The sequence below is a fragment of the Cydia amplana genome, chromosome 11 (genome assembly GCF_948474715.1).
Source record: "Cydia amplana chromosome 11, ilCydAmpl1.1, whole genome shotgun sequence".
NCBI lineage: Eukaryota > Metazoa > Arthropoda > Insecta > Lepidoptera > Tortricidae > Cydia > Cydia amplana.
Window position 1 is genome coordinate 380,360 of NC_086079.1, and position 25,549 is coordinate 405,908.

At 38.9% G+C, this 25,549-nt stretch overlaps 2 protein-coding genes across 3 annotated transcripts in view; one reads left to right on the top strand and one right to left on the bottom strand.

Annotated features, from left to right (window-relative positions):
- Positions 1–3,624: 3,624 nt before the first annotated feature.
- On the bottom strand, positions 3,625–5,456 carry LOC134652363 (sperm-associated antigen 7). Its single transcript, XM_063507536.1, has 3 exons — positions 5,211–5,456; positions 5,024–5,134; positions 3,625–4,678 (listed from the first exon to the last, which is right to left on the bottom strand). The coding sequence occupies exon 3, from the start codon at positions 4,343–4,345 to the stop codon at positions 3,647–3,649; it is 699 nt and encodes a 232-aa protein (XP_063363606.1). The 5' UTR covers positions 4,346–4,678; positions 5,024–5,134; positions 5,211–5,456; the 3' UTR covers positions 3,625–3,646.
- A 584-nt stretch (positions 5,457–6,040) lies between these two features.
- Positions 6,041–25,549, top strand: part of LOC134651948 (lysophosphatidylcholine acyltransferase) — a 50,568-nt gene continuing 31,059 nt past the window's right edge. The window contains exons 1-3 of one of the 2 annotated variants that reach the window (XM_063507080.1): positions 6,041–6,334; positions 9,448–9,593; positions 25,088–25,314. In XM_063507080.1, the coding sequence (XP_063363150.1) occupies positions 6,218–6,334; positions 9,448–9,593; positions 25,088–25,314 (490 nt within the window). In that variant the 5' untranslated portion in view covers positions 6,041–6,217. The remainder of the gene's footprint in view (positions 6,335–9,447; positions 9,594–25,087; positions 25,315–25,549) is intronic. The other variant, XM_063507081.1, reaches the window with a different exon arrangement.

Here is a 25,549-nt window from a genome sequence, read left to right on the forward strand (position 1 = left end):
ATAAGACTGAATTGTTTTGCGCAAACCGAAGGTTCGGTTTTGCTGTAACCGAAACACACACAACCAAAAATACAGTTACGACGCGGCCGTAAGGTTCCGTAGTTTTTTAGCCGAATCCTGATTTTTATGCCGAAACCGAAACAGGTGGTAGGCTCAAGAATTTTAAAAAAATCTAGCGATGCAGGTATTATTCGATTTAATTTAGGTGTTTGTTGAATAAACTAAAACAAAACAATGCTTATGTATTAATCATAAATTATATTAGGTACGTTCATAAGGTACAGTCGCACAAATTATACCGATTACAGTATTTATTAATTGCTTCTATTATAACACATTAAGAGTCACAGGGACCCGCCGCCAAAAAGCCACTCCCACAATCGGAGATACGCTCTCATATAAATACGATATGCTTAAAATTACATGAAACTTGGCATGAACGTTACGTAACATTATATCATATGTACCTATATATATGCTTGTACTAATTCATCATCTTCCTCGCGTTGTCCCGGCATTTTGCCACGGCTCATGGGAGCCTGGGGTCCGCTTGGCAACTAATCCCAGTAATTGGCGTGGGCACTAGTTTTTACGAAAGCGACTGCCATCTGACCTTCCAACCCATAGAGTAAACTAGACCCGTAATTGGATAAGTCCGGTTTCCTCACGATGTTTTCTTTCACCGAAAAACGACTGGTAAATATCAAATGATATTTCGTACATAAGCTCCGAAAAACTCATTGGTACGAGCCGGGGTTCGAACCCGCGACCTCCGGATTGCAAGTCGCACGCTCTTACCGCTAGGCCACCAGCGCTTCCACATGCATGTATGCGCATGCTTGTACTAATTATCGTTGCTTAAAATTGAAAAAAAAAAAAATAGAGCGGGTATAGAAATTTGGTATATAAAACATCTACGTCGCTCTAATTTCTTTGTACTCTTTTTAACTACAATTTCTAGCAACGACCACTAGCACCAGAAGCCCTAGTGTAAATTTCATTGGATAGCGTGACGTGACGTAGGTACCTACGCGTTAAGTCTCATTTCTCAAAATTTAAAATCACAGTTTCCAAAATGTCCCGCTTGGCGCGCTGTTCAAAATCCCTTACAAAATGAGACAACGCAAAGGCGTGCGTCCGTCACGCTATCGAATATAATGTACACTAGGGGTTCAGAAATAGATATGTTACTTGAATGTTCATGTTAAGAATGTTGATTTAAAATGAGTGTCGATTGTATGATGGCGGCGCGGTTCGTGTGCCTCGTAAAAGACATTATTGTCAAAAGAACTAACTAAGAATTATGTATTGTTGCTATCTACAAATTATATCCAGTCTTATTTTATGGGTGCATGGAAAAATACCTCCATTTAGCATTCAGAATCAGTTAAATTGATACCACTTGTTAATATTTGTAACATAGTGGTAACATTAACAATACTTAATCTTTAAGTCACACGGACCTAGGTTACATAGGTACTGCCGTCATACAATCGTAGTCACGCTCTCAATAAAACGACATTCTGAAATAACATTAAATTTGACATGAACATTCAAGTAACACATAATTTATGTCTAGTACAGTTTTCTTTGCTAGAAATTGTTATACAAAGAAATTAGAGCAAGTAGAAGTTTAACATACTTACCAAATTTCTACCAAAGTCCTAATACAGTCACCTGCAATAATATGTTACTCTTCGAAGGCCGCAAAAACATGTGACACGCGCTACAAATAAGATCGTGTCAGATATTTTTGCGGCCTTCGTTGTGTAACATATTATTGCAGGTGACTGTACATGAGACAAATATAACTTGAATGTTCATGTTATTTCAAAATTAGAGCGTAAGTCCGATTGTATGGCGGCGGCGACGTTCGTGACTCTTAAAAAACAAAAATAATTAACAATACAGCGCAAAAAGAAATCAAACCGAAAATAATTTCAAATGGCAGTGTTATTTAATTTACATTTAAATAAACAATGAATTATAATTAAATTAATATTCTATTGTATTTAATTGAAAAAAAAATACATGTAGCTCAGAAAAAAATGTCACTGTATTCAATATGGTATTCTGTAAGTACTTTACGGTCACCTTTCTCGATGCTGCCAAAAATCGTTAAAAAAAAAAAATTCCCTAAAAAAAGGGTTAGTTCTACCCAGAATTGTGAGTAGGTACCTACTTATAGTACTTATGCTTTGAGTAAAAGGAAACATACTCCTATTTCTTCGTTCATAATGCATACAAAGTAAAAATATATACTTAGGTTACAGGTACGATTTCTTAAAAAAAAAAACTTATTTTTCTGAAAACTAGAAAAAGACACCTTCCTTTTTTTTCTGAAAAAATATTTGATGGAATATGGACCATAATTGTTTATTAAGTTATCTAAAGTCTATCTACTCACTTATAATTACTAAATACTAGTAGTATTGGATATATAAGATACCTAATTGTCTGTCAAAATGAGCACCTCGAGCCCTTGATATGGTTGTCGCTAATTAGCTTTCTAATATTTGCATATACCACAGCCTTACGGTTATTTTTAACCTTTTGGACGCCAATGATCGATATATCCGCACAGTAGGTTCAACGCCAAAGACCGATTAATCGGTCACATATCACAGAGCAACATAGACCTATGTGCATATGCATAAAGTTCAATTTCAGTTTTGACACTTCGGTGACGTGGCGTCAGCGTGACAGCTTTTGTGTTTGACACGGCGTCGAAAAGGTTAATACAGTCTAGTAACTAAAGTAAGGACTCTAAGGACCCGCCTGTTCCTATCTCTATCCCACACGTAATTATATTGCTGTCGCATGATACCGGCGGTTAATGCCACTGTGCGAGTGGGACAGCAATGTAAAAATGCGCGCACGACAGAGATAGGCACAGGCGGTTCAATATGCAATAAATTTTCTGGCTTAAGAGTCCTTACCTTGAATATTTTTTCTCAGAGGTAGTCAGCATCAAAACGATAGTGACGGCCGAATATATCGTAAAATGCTTATTTTACCATAGAAATAAGGATCTGTTTTAATATTATAAGGGTCACTTTGACTGTCACTAACTATACGATGTTGACTGTAGGTACCAGTGGTAACAACATGGTTGTAAAGATCCCTGTACACAATGGGCCATCGCCAGCCAGTCCAAGGGACGCAGCCATGCGGTAGAATGAGATAGCATTGCTTGCTCATCTAACGCATAAATGAACCCCCAGAATGGCCCACGCTGGCCCATTGTGTACTGGGGCCTTTAGAGCTAGGAATAACCCTCTAAAAATTGCTGTCATAATCTCAGTCATCACTCACTAAGTGTTGTTTTCGAGTGAAAGGTGTTTTGCATAGATATCATAACTATAATTTCATAAGAGTGGATCTATTCCCACTATTCAAAGGAATCTAAATAGATTGACGTTCAAAAGACCTATCAAAGCCAACCAGACAGGCAGACAGTATAAACTCAATGATTTAAAATATTATGTGTTTCAGTGAAAGATGTAATTATGCATAGTTGTCTTGTAGATCAATTGTAGACAGAAAGAGAAAAAACAATGCACGCAACTATTCTAAGAGGCATGTTCCAAAACTTGCTAATATTCCATATTTTTAACCTTGTCTAATGATTTCTAGGCTAGATAGGCTAAGCTTGATCTTCATTAGCCTCGGCCTCTGCCTTCCTCATTTTCTTAGCCTTAATATCTGCCATAGTCTGTTCTATGGAGCGCTGATCCTTTTTATTCTCACTTGGAACTTCTCCGTAACTTTTATTCATATTTGTCTTTTGAGCGGCTCCTAACGCAGCATTTTCACCAATTAAATGAGCATACTTTTGTTTATAAAATGTACCGCTAAGTTCCTCTGTGCCACGCTTGCGCTTCCTATTTTTTTCTTCCTCGGACTCTAAAGCTGCCAGTTTTTGTCTATCTATACGGTCTCTAGCCATTTCCGCTGCTTTATCTTCATCCCAAATACCACCCGCTCTACGTGCCGTCAACTCGTCTTCAGATGGTGGGCGTTCTTTGGTGTAAACTACTGAATATCTATCAATTCCATCTTGCCCAAATGAAAATACTTGAAGATTGGCAATTTCAGCGACATCTCTAATTATTGCTCGGTATGTTTGATCCATCGGTTCAAATGCTAAGTGTGGTTTGGACCCGTCTTTAACAAAATCACTTATTTTATCTTCAACTCTCTTTCTAAATCTATTTAACATGTTTCTCTCCTCTTTCTGCTTGCGCTCTAGAGCCTCTTTCTGCTTTTTGGCAGCATTTTTCTGTGCTTCGCTCGCCGAAGGTGGCTTCTGCATGGAGTTTAAAATTGAACCCAGTAAGTCCATGTTTAAATTTGGTTTTCAGCGCAGAATGAGGTATACGATATGATTTCTGGTATGCGTCTGCTCCACTCACTAGAAACTTTAAAATTTTCAACTAAACAATCTGATTTCAAGCCTTTAAATGTCAGAACACTTATGGAGGTTTCTATCTGAGCGCAAACTTGACTTCCGAAGGTCAGTGCGTCATCTGCAAACTCAAGAAGTTGCTGCAACGGAGGCTGAAGAGGGGATCCTTTGATAAGTTTACTCTGTTCTGTATAATCTAATTCTTCACAACTCTGACGGAAGACTTTGTGTTTGTTGCACAGTTTATCAAATAAATCCTCTATGGTGCACCTGAAAGCAAAATAACCACAAAATTTAATAAACTCAAAAAACATTGATTTACACATATAAATAACAGATAAGAAATTAAAAACTTAAAGATATTACAAACTAGATTTAATGATAATACTAGTAAAACTAAACTTCATGTGTTGCAATTCCTCATTGTTTACAAGCATAACTGATTATGTAATCTTAACCTAAGGAGTTTTGTAGTATTATTTCCAAGCCATGTCTATGAGAATCATACTAAACATGATATTTTATTATTATGAAATTTATAACCTAAAAAGTGTAAGTTTCCATTGACAACTTACTCAATCGGGGACAAGAAATAATACAAGGTAATGTACTTACAAATTGCGTTTAAGTTCATGTATTTCCTTAGATATAAGGTTATGTAAAGCCGCGCACAATTTCCCCTGCAGACCATCGAATTCTTCCAATGGCGTCTGGGTCACCTCGGCACTGAAAATTGAATCTAATAAGTAACATACCCAGTCATAAATATGCAATACAATACATTTACATAGAAACAACTCACTCTCTAATGTTTTTACACCGATAAATTAGCTTATTTATAGTAACTGCGCACTTTTGGCAATCTTTCAAACACGTTTTAGAAACGTTATAGAATTCCTCAAAGAACGAAAAGAAGTCAATGATCTGCTTTTGTATATTCATTTCCATGGTATGGATAATACATTTTCAGTGTTAGTTCGATTGTTTTTACTGTAACTTATTGTATTTCAGATAGATCAGATACAAAACAATATTAAAACAAGCCAAAATAATATATATACGCACACACACAACAAGCACGGTGACTGATTGACCCGTTTACGAAGAATGTTTTTCAGCAATGCAAGCATTTTAGAATTTAAAAAATTAAGACACCATGATTGCATTATTCATTACATAGTACTCAGTATCAGCCGATATAAAACTATATGTCAACTTAAAAATAATTCGAAATATTCCGAATGAAATTAATATAAATAAATTTCTGTTTATACACGTGTAGCTATTTTTGTAAACATTGAGATGACGACTAGTGCTATGGCTGTGCCAAAATATGTATGAAAAAACCGGTACTGACTGTTGACACATAATGCGATAGTAGCGCCCCCTGCTACCTTGTTGTCGGTGTGACATACAAGTACAAGGGGACTAGGAAAGGAAATCATTTTCGTTTTTGTTCGGTAATAGTCGTTTTTGTTCGGCTACAGGTCGATTGCGGTCTGATGGTACTATCAAAATTTTAACCAATGATGAAGCCGCCTGTTCTTGACTCTTATTGGTTGAATCTCAACTAAGTACATCACAACAGTGACAACCAGTCTAACCACTCTAACCAGTCTTAGCTTACTTTAGATGGGGAATGCACGTTCGCATTCAACACAAATAATCTCGATGAAAACAAGTTATCTAAAATATAATAGTAGGATCGTGTCAAGATATTATTCGGTTCATATGTGAAAGATGAGTGTAAATAGTGCGATTTGATTGATTTCCTAGTATTAGGAAATTTGTGCTCCTTGTTTAGTGAAAATGAATGGCAAAATGCATAGTGAAACCGGCGCTTTCTCATCTGACGGCATGCGCGCCGAAATATTGAACCCTTTTGTGCATAAACTGGAATTAGATAACACATATGATAAAATAAAGGTATGAAAATAATAGAATATTCATCTAATAAGTAGATGCAAGCGTTTGATTGTAAATATTTTCAGGAGTTGCTTAACGCTAAAGCGCAGACTCAAAGTTTTGACTTATCATAAATGAGAAAAAAATTACTTAAGTAAAGTATTAAGAACACCGTTAGACGTCTACGTATAGAGTGTGTCAGCATTACTTTCTATCTATCTTAGATTTTTTTATTGTTATAATTAGCCGTAATATACAAATGATGTGTAAAACAATGTCATGGGATGATTAAAAAAGCGATTGCCAAATAAGTATAACAAACAACATATAGGCATTGCTCTGTCAGGAAAACCTTGAATTCTATTTGAATGGCATACTAATTCAATTTGTAATGAGTCATAGCTATTGTTGACAACTACACACACTATCCCAATTAATCGCTGATAAACTATAATAGTAGCAAATAAAAAAACAGCTACTTATAATTTTTGCAACTTAATAGTTTTAGCAAAATCCGTTTCAAAGAACAGCGACGTACTTATCTAGCTATTTTTAGGATAACCTTTTATTTCTGGCATGAAAAAACACAATTTATGTAACCACTATAAAATTCATCTAGCTCGAAAGCCACTATAAAGTACCTCCACAAACAGTTATATTACTCTAACGCTGAGAGAAAGTTGTTCCGTGCGTACGATTCTTTCCATCACATGCGCCAAACATCGCATTCACAACGCATCGACAATGTTAGGGAAGGTCGTTGAGTCATCTAAACTTGGACAGTCGCCATCAGATCTATCAGAGCGGCCAAGGTGTTTACAAATATCTGAACAAAACCTCTTGATAAAGACGTTAAAGCAGATATTTTTGAGCACCTTGGACGCTCCGATACGTCTGATGTAGACTGGACAGCATGCCGCATGCCGCTACCAACACTCAAAGATAGCATAAGCCTGACTTATTCGTTTAGTGTCGATTAAGCCTTAATTTCCAGGAAATGTAAGGTTTCCTCAGAAGAGTTTATGCTTGACTGGGCTGCTCGATCGATGTCATTCTAGCCTAGCTTCTAGTGACGAGATTATTTGCTTCGCTACCTGGATTAAAAGGCTAAAGAGTTGTTTTATAGTAAGTCAATGAATATTATCAGTTCGAAATACGTCGTACGATTGTCAGATTTCTAAAGCCCATTGTACTAAACTAAGTCTACTCAAGGTATTATTCAAACTAAAGGGGTCTACATTTGTATTTTACAATACGACAACAGCCTCATTTCACGCCTTGATTGTGATGGATGAGATTCTTTTCTTTCTAATGTTGTGCGTATCACTATATTTTTACAGTAGAGTCCGGTTATAACGACGCCCAAGGGACCGCTGATATTACGTCGTACTAACCGGACGTCGCACTAAACGAACTGCCAATTTTAATGTATTTTTTTATTCAAAATAATGACATCATTTTGTATGTATTAACACTTATGCGACAATCAACGAAAAAAAAACATTTTAATTAAAATATTCATTTACGTTAGTTTCAACAAGCAACCTATACTCTATTGAGACAATTCTTACAAACCCAAACTCAATTAGGATGCGTTGCTTTATCAAACAGTTCCTATGGCCACCTCCAGCTCGAAGGTACCAAAATATTGCATTGTCACCCAACTTACATAATTATGTATGTATAGTTTAAGCTCAATTGAATAATGCGAATTGGGTTTTATTTAGTTTGCAAGATTACGAAAAGTCACAGTTTTTCATCTTGCTGCGTATAGGCAAAGGGAGAAGGGGAGTTGGGTGCGCGGGACGGAGTAAGCTTCTTACCAACAATTTATATGTAAAAATTACGTCGCTCGTCGTTGTAACCGGACTTGACGGACGGATTTTGTGTCAATTTCCGTCGTTAAAAGCGGTCGGTCGTTATAAGCGGAGTCGTAATAAACGGTTGTACTTTCATAGTAGCTCATACTAAAACCAAACAAGTGCTTATACTTACGTCGCTATAAGCGGTTGGTTGTTATATGCGAAGTCGTACTAATCGGACTCTACTGTATAAGTATGATAAGTAGGCTAGGAATTTAGTTTCACACCAAAAGCAAACACAAAAACTCGTTTGTAAAATCAACCGTCCGCTTTAGTGAGCATGAATCTAAAATGAGGCACTTATTTGACGAAAACTTTGATACGCTCGATGCAGCATGAGGACCGTCGTAGGCCACAGAATTCCACAGTTAGAAATTTCGAATAATGGTATAATTGTTTTAAAATAGTACCTAATTTAGCTAGTTGCACCTGCTGTTAATCAATTTTGAAGCAGTCAAATAAAATTAATTTATGTCAGAATCAGAACTATAAATGGTCAGTATAATAAAATCGTTGAGGATAATTATTTAAAATAAGTACCTACTTATTAGTTTGAGGAATGTATTCCCAGAGCTGGGCACCGTTAATCAAAAAGTTAACTTCGTTAAACGTTAAAACGTTACTTTTCAAAAGTTTTAACGGAAGTTAAAGTTAATCGTTAATCGTTAACTCGAAATCGTAAATATACGCAATAGGAAATAAAACTAGTAGAAATAATCATATCGTCGTGTCGTCTGACCGCTCGGTCTCGAATAGTATGTAAGTTGTTATATTTGTCTCGCTCGCACCCGTGTATCTTATATGGCAACTGCTCAGGTTGCCGCGATCGACTCTGTCATATTCTCGTAATAACAAAATTAATACAGCGCACGGGGTAAGCAATATCAGACTCTTAGTCAGTAGTACGATTCGCGCTTCTTTGCAACTTTACATTTAAGTTGCACTGCATAAAAACCTAACGCAAAGTAGTCGGAACGTGATCGGCGCGGCGCGGCAGCGCGCGGCCTTGGTGTGAGTAGGTACTTAGTTATTAACGATTAACGGACTTAAGGAAAGTTAACGGAAGTTAACAAGTCCGTTACAGGTTTTTAAAGTTAACTTAAAAGTTAATCCGTTACTCGAAAACTTAACTTCGTTAATTAACGGATTAACGGACTTCTGCCCAGCTATGTGTATTCCCTAAGTATTTTTATAATTAATAAACAAATTCTAATTCTAACGTGCTAAAGATGGGTACCTAATCAGTAATAACACAAGTTCCGTTTGTTCCAGACGGCGATATTCACAGTGATACTGCTGCCTTTCCGAGTGATCGTCATTTGTTACCTAATAGTGACCGCCTGGTTCCTCGCGTGCATCGGCCTTTATGGCCTTAGCGAGGAAGACTTGAGGCGGAAACCTATGACAGGATGGAGAAGGTATATAAAACGTAAATTAAGCGTTATCTAACAAGCGGGCCGAAAGGCTGCTCTTTAATCTGGTGTGAATTATAAGAAAGCACAGGTTGTTTTTGCCAAGAAGCTATGTTACAATATTTCCTTGTCTAGAAGCGATTATGATTTATACGAATAAAAAAATGTCCAGATCTCATCTCATAATCTCAAAGTGTACAGTATCTCTGTGTGTGATTTTCATTAATAATTCGTAACTCCGCACTATCACTTCGCACTTACACATATTTTTTATGCGGAAGTACATATTCGTTATCTTATCCAAAGCAAGAAGATTATGAACATAATTTCGTCATCTTTTTACCGCCACTTAAGTCACGGTGCTCTTCATGTGTCCAATTTAACGTCTCGATAATAAAGATGATTGGTACTTTAGCAAACGTTCTTGACTTTAATGTCGCAGTGTTGTTTTACTGGAAAAATGCAATTTGGAAACTCCTCAAGGTACTGTTAACAAAAAGTTCGTCAAACCATGAAGGTTGTCTGACTTACTTAATTGCAATTTAGTTATTGCTGTTTAATTAGGTTCTATAATTTATGTATTGAATGTTTCATAATATTTTTTAATAAAACAAATAAATCGAATACAATGACGAGCATTGGATAATTACAAAATGAACGTAAATACCTACGTACAATAAATATATAATTGCTTAAATGGCGTTGACAACGTAAACGGAAACGCAAATTGCTCAAGCAAGCTGAACATTTGATTTATGGCGCCGACAAAAAAGTTTTTTTTTTATATAAATGTTCACTCGATTCGTTAATTACGAGATTAACGATAATGGCTTACCTACGTTCTGAACGTGGTTTTCGGCTGGATTAGATAAGCAAAACTTAAGTATTATAAAAGTTGTATAGTGGTTAAAGAAAGTGGCTAACCATTTTTACACTTAATGCGTTGCGAATGGTTGTTAAAAAAAGTATAGTTGCTTAGACTGCTTAAAAGTAAGTTCTCAATTCATAAACATAAATTGTTAGATTTGTTAGCATTACAAATAAAAGTCAAACATTTACAGACCTATTGTTAATTTACATGATTGTCTCCTATCCTATGGTCCATCAATTTATTTAACTAGGGAAATGATTTCGATATTTTTGATGCCGAAGAAACCGTAATTTTCGGAAAATACCGGTTTTGTAAATCGCTAAAGAGTTAGGCCTCATACTCACGAGCGCTTTTTCAACGCGCGTTAAAAAAGCGTTTGAATGACACAAATGGATACCTACATGAGTATTTATTCACACGATGGCGTTTTTATCAAGCGTTGTTGGATTTTCGACTTTAAGCGTTGGTCGCTAAATCGAATTTAGCGTGTGGACGGATTCAAGCTCTTTTTTAACGCGCGTTGAAAAAGCGCTCGTTAGTAGGAGGCCTTACTGACGTACAAAGCCCCCTCCACACCCGTGCGCGAATCGCGGCGTGAAGCGTCGAATGTGGAGGGGGCTCAACGCGGCAAATTCTAAAAATAACCTCAAAAATTGCTATGCTGTGATGCTGTGTAACTATGCCATTAACATTGACATGTTAGGCATCCCATTACTCTTACCGAGCATGTGTTTTGGTCATTACAAAACAAAATTACGCTGCACTGTAAGCTCGCTGTCACTGAGGGCCTACCGCGAACCACGTTCGACGTATTGCCTCTCTGTCGCTCTTGTAAATTCACAAGTATGTGTGACAGGGAGGCAACACGTCGAACGTGGTTCGCGGTAGGTCCTCTGATGTGGCTAGGTTTAACTGTAGTTTATATGGCGCGTGCAATCTTTGATAATTAGGCGCTGTGTGAAAAGCCTTTTCATATTTCATAATGTATCGATCTATCTTACTTATTGTAAGCTTATTGCGTTATTGCAATGCAGTGAGAGAATGGGCTAAACTCCAAGGTTTAACCGGTTAATCCCGGGTTAGTAGAATGGTGCAAGTGGGCCTAAGGGTTCTTAGTTGACTACGGAACCCTGAAAGACGCTCGTATACAACTGTAAAATAATTAAACGATTTTCACGGTTTGATAATTAAATTCGTTAATAGTTCATATGTGGGTCAATAGTGTAACTGTTTGGACGCGTGAGGTACAATACAATACGTCATATCTTACGCACCTTCACACGCTTTGTGTTTCTGATAAATGTAGGTATTGTCTTTATAATTTTATTGTTTGATTAACTCTCGTCCCGCGAAGTTTCGGTTTCGCTTTTGGCAGGTTTCAGCATAAAAATCATGTTTTGTCCGAAGGCTACGGAACCTACACTGAGCAGTGAGCAGTGTGACCACCTAGTTATTCTTAGAGTATATTTTTAGATCTGTGTATACATTATTACGATTTAGATAAATTGTAACTGTACTCTAGTAAATTAAATACAGTTATGAACACCGAAAATATGGGCGTGTACATTTCATAATATATGCCCACCCACGATACCCACATCACATATATGTATGCCTAGTAGGTATACATCACATTATAGAGCTAGAAGCCCGCGCCTTCGTCTGCGTGGGGTTATAGAGTGATGGTGATAGTTAAACACTAATGCCCTTCCTCGGTAGTCTTTGAGTCGGATCCGGTCACCTACGGCCACTTCCTTCTACGGCCATCGTGGAAATTTCTACATCGGCCATATCCCTGTTCGGTCTTTTCCTACTACGGTCATTTCCCCAAAGGACCACAATGCAGATTCCTACTACGGCCATTTCCCCAAAGGACCACAATGCAGATTCCTACTACGGCCATTTCCCCAAAGGACCACAATGCAGATTCCTACTAAGGCCATTTCCCCAAAGGACCACAATGCAGATTCCTACTAAGGCCATTTCCCCGAAAGACCACTGTGCAAATTCCTAGTTCAGCCGTTTCCCCGAAAGACCATAAGACGGAGAGCCGGCATACCAGTCACTACCTCATCGGGTAGCAAGATTCGGCTCCTATATAAGTTATTATTTTTTTGTAACCTAATAAGCCAAACCTGGAGCTTTCGGAATCCGGCCTGATCAAAGGGTACCAAAATAGGGGTCGTCTGATTTACCTCATCTCCGGTAGCAAGGTGAGAGTTATACCAAAATGAAAGTACTAATCTTCCGGTACATAAAAAAATATAAATATAAACCTGGAGTATTCTAAATTCAGCCTACTTTAGTGGTTCGATTCAAAACACCTTAGGAATGCCCCCGAAAGATGGTTCAAATGACATAAACAGTTTTCATTTGACAGTATTTACCATAAAATGCAAAATATTAAAGGCTGCAACACAAACCGATCACTTTAACGATTTTGCTTAATTTTTTGGTTACATAAAGACTTAAATAAATGGGCACGGATGGTTCCGCACCATAGACTATACAACAACATTAGCCACGGTTAAGAAAAAGCAGTAAAAAAAGGTTTATTTTATGGAAGCATCCAATATTTATTTATTTTTATTTTTAGTAATAAGGCCATACGAACCCGCGGGCAAATGCTAGTTTCAACAAAAACCCTGACATAGTGGACTGTGATTATTGTATTCTAATGAATCAGGGTTACAATATGTATAAGTAAATTATACAAATGGTATAGTAAATGTATATATTATTATTGAAATAAAATTAAAATAAGGAACAGAAAACATAAAACACTCGTTACTACTTATTAACTTAACTTTTTAGTTTCCACTTCGTTACAATACACGTTCCACTTAAATTGAATAATTGCTTATATCTAGGTCGTCTATTCTTTCTTTTGCTTTAAAGTGGAGAAGTGGGTGTACAAGGAAGCCGATAGACAAGTGGCCGTTTAAGGAAATGGCCGATGGATGGTCATATGGGGAAGTGGCCGTACAAGGAAGCCGATAGACAAGTGGCCGTTCAAGGAAATGGCCGATAGATGAAATGGCCGGTCACGGGAAGTGGCCGGTCACAAAAAGTGGCCGTAGGTGACCGGATCCTTTGAGTCTACATTTGAAAAACTCGACTCGTTTTAGCCGACTCTGCTCTTAAAAAACTTGGAGTCTTTTAAGTGTAAGGCCTGAGTGGACGCTCCAAGCGGTGCGTTCGGCGGGGCGTCCAGCGTGGTGTCGGGGTCAGGAGTAATTTGAGCAGCGAGTACTAAGGCCGCTCCTATATGCTTGCATTTGTTTAACATGCACGCCGCACGCCCCGCCCCGCTGCACGCCCAACTCGAGCGTCCACTCAGGCCTTACACTGTCCCGAGTCGATCGTTGAAATATTTGTAGGTTATATCAAATGAACACCAAGAAAAATATGCGTTATTGAATGATGTGATCCTATTCCTATGAATTTCACGATTAGAGAGTTCTCTTTAAAGTACTCGAGTCTTTGAAAAATACTCGGGGTCTCGATAAGAAAAGAACTCGAGTTTCGACTGAATGATTAGAGTCTGAAAAACTGAGTCGAACCTTAACGCAGAAGACTCAAGAGATTTGGAGTCTTAACCAACATTATTCCTCGGGCCTCAAATTATCTCCGTACCAAATTTTATCGAAATCGGTTCAGCTCAAATAAACTTAAGTATCTCCGCATTTCTAATACGTTGTCACAAATAGGTGCTCTTCGTGCCTAGCAACCTATTTAAAAGGTTATGTAACCACTAACCAACCTACAAAAATACAAAAAATACACCAATAACACATTTCCGGACAGTACAATACTGTCCGTAAATGTGTTATTGGCGTATTTTCGGTTCGACATTAATATTATACAAAAACATCTGAACAAAGTAAAGTAGCCACAAGAGGGCCAATGCGACTTTAATATCCGGCAGAGACGTGTAAATGGTTAAGACTGTCAATCAAAAAAAGTCATGTTTTAAAGTAAGGACGCTAACTAAGCACGAAGATTTAGGTTTCCCGTTATCGTCTATAGACTTGTATTTCTCTTCAACGGCCACTGAAAAAAAAACATTCTGTATGTAATAAATAAATCGGCCGTATGCCGTACAGCTGGTTTCTGGTATTCATTGTTCGTGCAGGCGCACGTCGCACGTGCATGCAAAAAAGTGACGTTCTCAGAAAGTATGTACTCCGAATGTGACGAACTCAGAATGTGATGGCCTCAGAAAGTGACGTCCTCAGAAAGTGACGTCCTCAGAAAGTGACGTCCTCAGAAAGTGACGTCCTCAGAACGTGACCTAACTCGAAAGTGACCTCCTAAGAAAGTGACATACTCCGCCTACACCCTAAGTTTGTGTATGACCCTATATGGATGTATGCTTTAAACGTTGTAATTATAGTTATACTCGTATTTCATTCGAATTAGTCCATCTAAAATACTTTTTATTAAAATATTAATAGTAATGTTTATGTATGTATGTTTGTCACTTTATTGAACATAAACACGTTTACATAAAACTGACAAAACAAAACAAAAATAAAAATGTTACGCACAAAGGCGAACTTATCCTTAAAAGGGATCTCTTATTAAAATTGTACAACGGGACTTAATCGCGTACCTATCTAAGTTTTTAAGATTTACCTCCGACGTTTCGAGGACGGCGTTGTCCCCGTGGTCTCGGAGAAGATTGGCTTAAGTTGACATCAGCATCTACTAACCGCGCGAGTTTTTCGAACTACCCGCACTTGGTCTTGTTTAAAATAATGTGTAAAAATCGTGAAAGTTTAAATCAGTGTTAAGGGATCTCATTATTTAATAACAGCTATAACTCTCAAAAATACCAGGAGTAGTAGGTATCTCATTTCCCTTTTCTCTAATCTATCTTATACCTTTCCGAGCAATTCTTGTATATTTATTTATTTATATGTATATATATTTCGAGGATCTCGGAAACGGCTCTAACAATTTCGACGAAATTTACTATAGGTATAGGGGTTTTTGGGGGCGAAAAATCGACCTAGCTAGGTCTCTGGGAAAACGCACATTTTTGAGTTTTTATATGTTTTCTCTCAGATATTGTGATGTTATATATGTTGCTATCTCATTACAAAAATAATTCCCACATTCCGGAACTTTGTATAGAGACTGACAGTTTATCTTATTTACTAGTCATTTCTATCTGATTTCCACAACTCCAGTCCTTGTGCCGTTAGTCTGTTGTGTACACGTGCCAATTATTGTAGGACAGTGGATTTAGTAAACATAGCCTACTTAGCGCGTTTCATATTGCGCGCTTTATACAAGCCTTAACATGAGTTCCAATGAAGTAAGACCTGTTCACTATAGGTAGGTATGTATGTGTAAGAATGTACAACCACTATTATTTTGTGTTGATAGATAAAAGGTTTAAAAGGAGGCTAACGAAATTATTGCTTCTATATAGGTATTGAATTTTACCCCATTTTTACTCAGGGAAAATGCCTTAAAAAATGTACGCAGAAAACATACTATTATAACTGTTCCGGATAAACGAGTAAAGTACTCGTATCTACGCACAATATCATAAGTTTTCGAAATGACCATAAATTTAAATAATGTTACTTACAATTTTAAAATTACATACAATTTTGACACGAACCAAACCAGTTGTATTGCTCCAATTTTCACAATTTTCGACACCCAAAACAGAATGTATGATATCTCTCACTTCATTAAGAGAGAAAGTGGCCAGGAACCTTTAAATCCGGGTGCAGCTGTCACTTTTCGATCGATAATTACTTAAGTGCACTGAAATGCAGTGCAAGTAAAAGTCAACTTTACAAATACAGTACATATTGCCGTTTAGAAGCAAATAATTCTTTAGAAATAAATCTGTGATGTTTTAAAAATTACAATTAAGTAGTCGTTACATTGTAAACCATGCTTTTAGTCTTTTCTCTTTAGCTTTCTTTTAGGTATCCTAGCAAGTAGTTAACCTACCTATTTTTTTCAGTTTAATATTTAGTTTTGCAGTCTAAAACGACTCATACTGTGAATATCACATAATTTTTTTTACAGAAAAAAGACATAAGGTCCATTGAGATAATTTCGTAAACGGGGTTATTTTAAAATTTACCAACATTTACACAACTAGAAGCTCTTTATACCTACATTGGCAACGCTTACTAGTACCTACGCTACTGCAAAGCTTACCAAGGTATTTTTCACCTCAGCAGCTCGAACAAGGGTACTTTGCTACTTAAAAACAGTGAGCAAAATCGTATTTTGCTCACTGAGTGAGACAAAATGAGCAAAATGCGATTTTGCTCACTCAGTGAGCAAAATGCGATTTTGCTCACTGTTTTTAAGTAGCAAAGTACCCTTGTTCGAGCTGCTGAGGTGAAAATTTAATTGTTGGTATATCTTAAGAAAACATGAGTGAATAGAGGTAAGTGATGAAGAAGGAATACATTTTTCGGGTTCTCTAATATGTTCTCACTGCTGAGGTGAAAAATGTTGTGTACTACACGAGATCAAAGTTATTTACATCTCGTGCGCTTTTGAGTCCCTTACTACGCTCAAGATTCTAAATTAGATTCACTCGCTACGCTCGTGAATCTATTATAGAATCTTTCGCTTGCACGGGACTCAAAATAAGCACTCGAAGAAATATCAAACTTTGATCTCTTGTTGTACAAATAACTATTACTTGCCTACTGGTAATAACAGAAAATGCTTCTAGTACCATACAATGGTTGTACCTATAGGTAGTAAGTAGACATTTGTCATTTTCAAAATTACCGTTTTCGAAGTTATCCCAAAATTCCCAAATATCCCAATCCATCTTACCTTGGCTAAATATTTTTGATTAAGACTATATTTGCGTTTGCCTACATTTGGAAATAATTCACCATAACGGACGCTTTCACATTTTAATGAGACGTGAATGACAGGTAGAGATTACTGTAGGTACTCATAATAGATTTGAACGGGATAATAACATAGTAGTCGAGTTCTGACGCCTGTTTTGGACAGGTACAACACATGTACGTCTAATAGTGTGTTAGCAGAGTGTTAGTATACCTAAACTGTAGGTACTTAATTAAAATTATTAAAGAGACCCGATTTGAAGTTTGCGGGACTTTGACCTCTGACGCGACCAAATGTTTTTTTTTTACTCTTAAAGCTACTCAATACCTACATAACCAGTTGGATTCTGTTATTTGTTTATTTATTTGTTATTATGAAGAAGGATCTTCGTTACTATTGCGCACAAAAAAGTATGCGGGTTCAAAACGTTAAGATCCCGTAGGTGGATCGATTTCTATCAAACATAACTAAAAACCACCGCTAGAAAACTCGCTTTTACGTAAAAAAAAAATCGCATCTATATCAGTTCATCCGTTGGAGAGCTACGATGCCACATACAGATAGACATTGGCGTCAAACATATCTCTCCTTTTTTGCGTCGGGGGTTAGTGACTAACAAAATGTACAGTAAAAATTAGCCAACGTGATTTTGGGCCAACCTGTATTATAGAACCGTTGTCCAATTAAGGGTTAAAATAACACACCAGACTTGCGTAATAAAATTAAGAAAGTATTTGGGTATCGCACGCGTAACCATCGAAAACAACTCGTATTCAAGTAAACGATGCTATCGCGATCGTATCATCTGGTGAGGTATATCTTTTATCGTTTCGGTGCATCAAAGCGCGTGCCATTTTAGCAAACTGTTTTATGTACTTACACAATCGGGAGGTATTTTTAAACTTCTGGTGTGAGCTGTTACGATGACGAGAAAATAAATGGCCCGTATTTGACGCCGTAATTCCAACAATCGACACTCTGGTTTTAATTTCAGTTTGTTGTAAATAATGTAAGGTTAAAGGTGCTTAAAATATTTATATTTATTGTTATAGGTACGAGTAAGATTCTAAGTATAACAAATATAAATAAAAAACGCATTTTACAGATTTCTAGGACCGAAGTGATTTCACAAGTGCTCCTAAAATGCCTGAAGTTTGTAGGGCCCTGGGTTTTTGAAAGTATAAAACGAAGGTGTAGGAACCACAGAGGTTCCAACCCGCACTGGCCGTTTCTTTGCCATACTTATGTCGACAGCGACACGTCAGTTAGAAAATTCATTTATGTTCAATGCAAATTATTTACGTTTATCCTATTAGTTATAGTTATTTAAATACAGTTTATGAACCATACTCGGTGGTTTGATTGTGAAACCACATTGGTGACCACGACTAAAAGCACAAAAACGATGTCGGACGATAACGACAACAATAGTGATGTGACGGTACCTCCGGCAGTGCAAGCAGAGAATCCACCATCAACCAGTGCAATTCCAACGACCGGCGTTTTCCGGGTCGGCATACGTGTTCCTCCATTTTGGCCCGAAGAGCCGGCGGTATGGTTCGCGCAACTCGAAAGTCAGTTTACTTTATCCGGAATCACCAGCGATACAACAAAATTCTATCATGTCATTGGAAAACTCGACCCACAGTTTGCGATTGAAGTAAAGGATATAATCTTATCACCACCTGAATCAAATAAGTATGATAAACTGAAGACAGAATTAATTAGACGATTATCAGTCTCTCAGGAGCAAAAAATTAGACAACTGATGCTACACGAAGAACTCGGCGATCGCAAGCCCACACAATTTCTGAGGCATTTACGAAGTTTAGCTGGACCATCAGTTCCTGATGACTTCTTACGTCAAGTTTGGTCCGGCCGTTTACCCAATAATGTACAAACTATTGTGGCGTCGCAACCAAGACTTCCACTCGATGATATAGCAGAGTTAGCCGACCGAATCCAAGAACTGGCACCAAGTTCGAGGCACGTAGCCAGCACATCAGCCGAACCGACGGGTGCCGTCTCAGAATTAAGTCGACGCGTTGATCAGCTAGCCCAACAAGTGGAAGCTTTACTCAGTGAGGACAATATGCAACGCCGAGGTAGACAACAGACTCGACTCTATCAATCTCAGAACCGAAACGCGTCTCGATCGAAATCTCGCCAACGCTCTACATACACTCGCCGTGACGTTCCTGAAGGATTCACTGTTTGCTGGTACCACTATAATTTTGGTTCTAAGGCAACAAACTGCGTGGAGCCATGTACATTCAAGTCGGGAAACATTCAGGGCAGGCAATAGTGGCCGAGAACGTCTGCCCCATTTCGTCAGGCCGTCTATTCATGACAGATCGTACAACAAAGACCCAATATCTAATCGACACGGGTTCAGACCTGTGCGTATTTCCACGGTTACTTGTCAACGAACGACGAAAGAAAACTGATTATGAATTATACGCCGCCAACAGTACGGTAATCGCAACGTATGGTTATATTACTTTACACCTCGATTTCGGCCTGCGACGAATTTTTGAATGGCGATTTACAGTAGCTGATGTCTCGAAGCCTATTATTGGCGTTGATTTTTTGATCTTTTACAATTTGCTCGTCGACTGCCGCAATCAAAAGCTTATCGACAAAACTACTTCTCTCTTTACTGACGCACAGCAAGTCAGCGCGGCTGAAACTATATCATCGATTCGCACGACCTCGACTAACGACTCCATGTATACGCTGCTTCTGCGCGACTTCCCGGATATCACTCGCCCCGCCGGTAAACTAGGTGCCCCTAAGCACGATACAGTGCATCATATAAGGACAACACCTGGACCCCCGGTCTCCAGCCGCCCTCGACGTCTGGATCCTGAGCGCTTAAAGATTGCTAAAAAAGAATTCGATGACATGCTGCAGAACGGCACAGCTCGCAGATCAGAGAGTCCATGGTCGTCACCTTTACATCTGGTGCGCAAGAAAAACAATGAGTGGAGACCTTGTGGAGACTATAGGGCGCTTAATGCTCGAACTATACCCGACCAGTACCCTGTTCGTCACATACAAGATTTCGCTTATATGCTAGCAGGCAAAAACATATTTTCCACCATAGACCTAATCAAAGCCTACAATCAAATACGCGTATATGGACCGGATATTCCCAAAACATCGATAACGACACCGTTCGGAATGTTCGAATTTCCCTTTATGACTTTTGGATTGCGTAACGCAGCCCAAACATTCCAAAGGTTCATGGATGAACTCCTTCGTGGATTCGACTTTGCCTACGGTTACCTAGACGACATTTTGATCTCCTCATCCTCAGAAATCGAACATAAAGAGCATCTGAGTCAGCTCTTCAGACGACTTCAAGACTACGGTGTTTTGATCAACACTTCGAAGTGTGTCTTTGGACAATCTGAGGTAACCTTCCTAGGATATCGCGTCTCAGCACAGGGCATAAGTCCATTGGAGTCGAAGGTGCAAGCTATTAACGACTTCCCAGCACCGCAAACCGTTAAGGAATTACGAAGGTATTTGGGTATGCTTAATTTCTATAGGCGGTTTGTTCCAGGAGCAGCTAAAATATTGGCACCACTTACCGCCTTGCTCGCTGGAGATCCGAAAGCATCAACACCTATTGTTTGGACCCCAGCGCTGCGTGAGACATTCCAACTGAGTAAGTCACATCTGTCAAAGGCTACTTTATTGGCCCACCCAGACTCTGACGCAGAGCTGGCTTTACAAACGGATGCATCAGATGTCGCCATTGGAGCTGTACTTCAACAACGCAAAAACGGATTGTGGGAACCATTGGCTTTCTTCTCCAAGAAGCTAAATTCAGCTCAACAAAAATATAGCCCATACGATCGAGAGTTACTCGCAATATATGAAGCCATCAAGTATTTCCGATATATGGTAGAAGCCCGCTCATTCACAATCCTAACTGATCACAAACCACTAACGTTTGCCTTCATGACAAACCGCGACAAGTGCTCACCGAGACAATTCAGGTATTTGGATTTTATATCCCAATTTTCGACAGATATCCGATTTGTGTCTGGGAAGGATAACATAGTGGCTGACGCTCTCTCCAGAATCGAGGAGCTTACTACATTCTTAGATTATCAAGCCCTCGCGGAAGCCCAGACAAGCGACACTGAACTGTCGGAGCTTCTACAAGGCGGATCTTCACTTCAGCTGCAAAAGATTACATCCTCAGTCTCAGGTGCACAAATTTACTGTGATGTTTCTACATCGAAACCAAGACCATTTCTTACATTAGCATTTCGTCGACAAATCTTCGATTCACTTCATAACCTTAGCCATCCTGGAGCAAAGGCAACTAGTCGCTTACTGACCCAAAGGTTTGTGTGGCCTGGCATTAAAAAAGATTGTATGCAGTGGGCAAAAGAATGTCAACAATGTCAGCGTAGCAAGGTCACAAGACACACTAATGCGCCCTTGGCAGAATTTAGCCTTCCGTCAGCACGCTTTCGCCACGTACATATCGACATAGTGGGCCCTTTACCACTGTCATCAGGTTTCAGGTATTGTCTAACAATCGTTGACCGCTTCACTCGTTGGCCTGAGGCTTACCCATTACAAGACATCACAGCAGACACCTGCGCCGCGGCCTTCGTTGGAGGCTGGATTGCACGATTCGGCTGCCCAGAACGAATAACTACCGACCGCGGACGTCAATTTGAGTCACAACTGTTCAAAAAGATCTCCGCACTCATGGGTTCGACTCATTTAACCACCACAGCTTATCATCCGGCTGCTAACGGTCTCGTGGAAAGGCTCCATAGACAACTTAAGGCCGCCATTATGTGTCACGCTACAACTCAGTGGACAGAAGCGCTTCCCTTAGTGCTACTGGGCATTAGAAGCGCATGGAAAGAAGATCTAAATAGCTCTCCTGCTGAACTGCTATATGGCGAACCACTTACATTACCAGGTCAGTTCTTCTCTTCCTCTTCTTCAGAGTCAGTAGTAGACATCTGCGATTTTGCCAGTCGCCTTCGAAAGCACATGAGCCAACTTTCTCCGCAGCCAACATCATGGCACACGAGCTCCAACCGTCCCTTTTACATTCCGAAAGACTTGAAGGATTCTGCATATGTATTTTTGCGTCAAGGTCCAGAACGACGATCTCTGGAAGCACCATACCAAGGACCGTTCAAGGTATTGCGCCATGGAGTTAAAACCTTCGATATTGAAGTCAACGGAAAAGCAATCAAGGTTACAATCGACCGATTGAAACCAGCATATTTAGCTAGAGATGATTTCGCACCTTTCTCATCACCTGTGCGTACAGGCGACGAAACAGCTTCAGATAGCTCTGATTCAAATCATGGTGCAGATGCAGATGATCAAACGTCACCAGATCAGGGCTTAGCGCAAAGGACACGGAGTGGTCGGCATGTACGATTCCCTGCTCACCTGCAAGAATATTATCGACCGTAGCCACGGTCTAGGGGGGGAGTATTGTAGGAACCACAGAGGTTCCAACCCGCACTGGCCGTTTCTTTGCCATACTTATGTCGACAGCGACACGTCAGTTAGAAAATTCATTTATGTTCAATGCAAATTATTTACGTTTATCCTATTAGTTATAGTTATTTAAATACAGTTTATGAACCATACTCGGTGGTTTGATTGTGAAACCACAAAGGAAAGTAAAATAAATGCCGTATCACATTAAGGGAATAGGATTCAACCCACAAACAGTTTTAATCTACTGTGAAAGAGAATATTCATTTATTTCAACACACATTTTTGAGGATGGATCCTTTTCGCTAAACTACGTTCAGTGTGATACTAAAAATAAAAGAAATACGATACTTGAGAATAAATCTGAAGATGAAAGATGAATGCTTAATGGATTCGAAACATGTCACGCTAAAGTGTCTTCAATACATGTTTTTAGCCGCTCGTACAGTTGTATGGAACGAATGTTCCTTCGCTCGTATACAGGCTTTACTAAATTAGAAACGTGTGTATGAGACCTTCTATGGCCACAAAGCAATTTGTGACAACAATTGCCTCTCACAATCGTGCGACATCTTGTCAAACGATGCTCTGAGAGTATACCACACGAGTGTAATAAATTGCATCGTATGGCAAAAGCGGTTTGTCGAACTCATGCGACAAAAGCTTAGTCGTACTCATGAATGGGTAATTAAATGTATGTTAAATAAATAGTTATTCGGACACATCAGTCTCGTACACGTAAACTTTAGATCTAGTCCACCAATGGTAAGTGTTTCTGTAGATCCAAAAACAAGTGACGGTATAAACATCGCTGTATGAAGAAATTTTTGACCGTCTTTACTCTACATTCATGTATATTTAATTACTTAAACCTTATTACACATTATAAGTCTTCAATCGAATTTAAACTGTTCTGAGACATACTAACATTCAAATAATCATACTAAAGGCTTCGTCACACAGGCGCGTTTTCCGGGCGCGGCGTGAGCGGGGCGCGCCGCTTTTACATACAAAACGCTCACGCCACGCTCACGTCCCGCCCGGAAAACGCGCATGTGAGCCGAAACATTATAATTATTAAACAATAACAGAGGGAAGAGGGCCACCGCGAAAAACCAAAATCGAAATTTCGTTATCTGCCTCTTGAGCGCTCTTTTATATTTGAGCATAGAGAGGCTGATAAAAAAAGATTTTTCCGGAGAGGTCTAGAAACCTTCGCTATTACAATCACAATCATATTATTATTATTTTTATCACAGAATAAATAATAGTACTAGGCACAGAAGACTCACTCTCTAACAAAACGCGTCTGTTACGATCAGCACAGATATGGCCGCTAGGTGGCGACAGCGCCACGCGCGGCTTATGGCTAGGCTAGCCACCAAAATTGGTGTGGAACGGATGTACTTTTAGCTACCTGTAGCAAAGCGACGAAATCGCGGAGTGAGCCACGCCTGCTATTATATATAACATTTAAAACTTTATCGTTTTGAATACATGTTAAAACATAGGTTTAGGTACTCCTAATTATTTCAGGTCTTTAGTGAATTTATTTTGTAACCTAGGTACCTATATTTCCGACGTTTCGATTCGTTACACCAGGGGCCCATTTCTCAAAAGCTTGTAACTTGTAATACAAGTGGAAGTCCCTTTCCAACAAAAGCTGTCAAAAAGTGACATCTGCTTGTATTATAAGTTACAAGCCTTTGAGAAACGGACCGCAGTAGTACCTTTATTAGGTTTGATGCCGACCCAGTTGGGCCGCAGAGGCCGCTTTGCGTTTACGATAGCTATTATTTTATACTATTAATTTCATCGTGTTGTAAATCAATAAAGCTGGAGTAGATAGCGTTTTAGCTCCACAATGAGTGATTGCCTCTGGGATGATACCGACTTTCCAATTTCCATCGATTGAGGTCGGCCATCATGGCTTTCAATACATACTTTGATAGTGAAATGCTTAATCAACGAGAAAAAAGTGTGTTAATTATATAGTTTAGTGTAAGTTTTTTAAGAGTTATAAAAAAATTGATATATTTTTGGGCCCTGTATTATTAAGAAATTCAATCAAGGCGAATTCTCAGCTTGTTCGAAATAGTTCAGTTGTATAGTAAGAAAATGTCGTGAATGAAGGACGTATTTTGATATAATGTTACATTGTATGTGGATACAGACCCAAGTTTCATCCAGGGATCTTAATATTAATAGTGACCATAAACAATAGTTTATTTTTTCCTACAATCTTTTGAGTAGTTATCGAATACCGGGATCCTAAACTCACTTAACTTTTCAGCAAGCTCCGCTTTTCCATCCTCTCCCTGATGCGCCTGGTGGTGGTGATCGCCGGTTTCCACCGCGTCAAGATCCTGGGCGCCAAGCACGCGCCCAGCGACCACCGCGAGGCGCCCGTGGTCGTGATGGCGCCACATTCGAGCTTCTTTGACGCCATCGCTATCGTGTGTCTTGGCGCGCCGAGTGTGGTCGCTAAAGCGGACACGGCCAGGCTGCCGTTCATTGGACGTATGTTGTAGTGTTGTTGTTGTGTTTGTTTTGTTTTGCCTGGCTTGTGTGCTTTTATTTTCTTTTATGGCATCCAATTTGATCGAATATACGGTCGAAATATAAGATTAGAAGCACAAAAACTTAGATAGAACATCAAAGAGACCCCGTGGTCATGATGGCGCCATATTCCAGCTTCTTTGACGCCACCGTTATCGTGTCTTGTCACTAAAGCAGCGTCTGCCGTTCATTGTAC

What these genes read in the sequence shown, in the direction of transcription:
- LOC134652363 (XM_063507536.1), bottom strand. Translation starts at nt 4,345, where the DNA reads ATGGACTTACTGGGTTCAATTTTAAACTCCATGCAGAAGCCACCTTCG.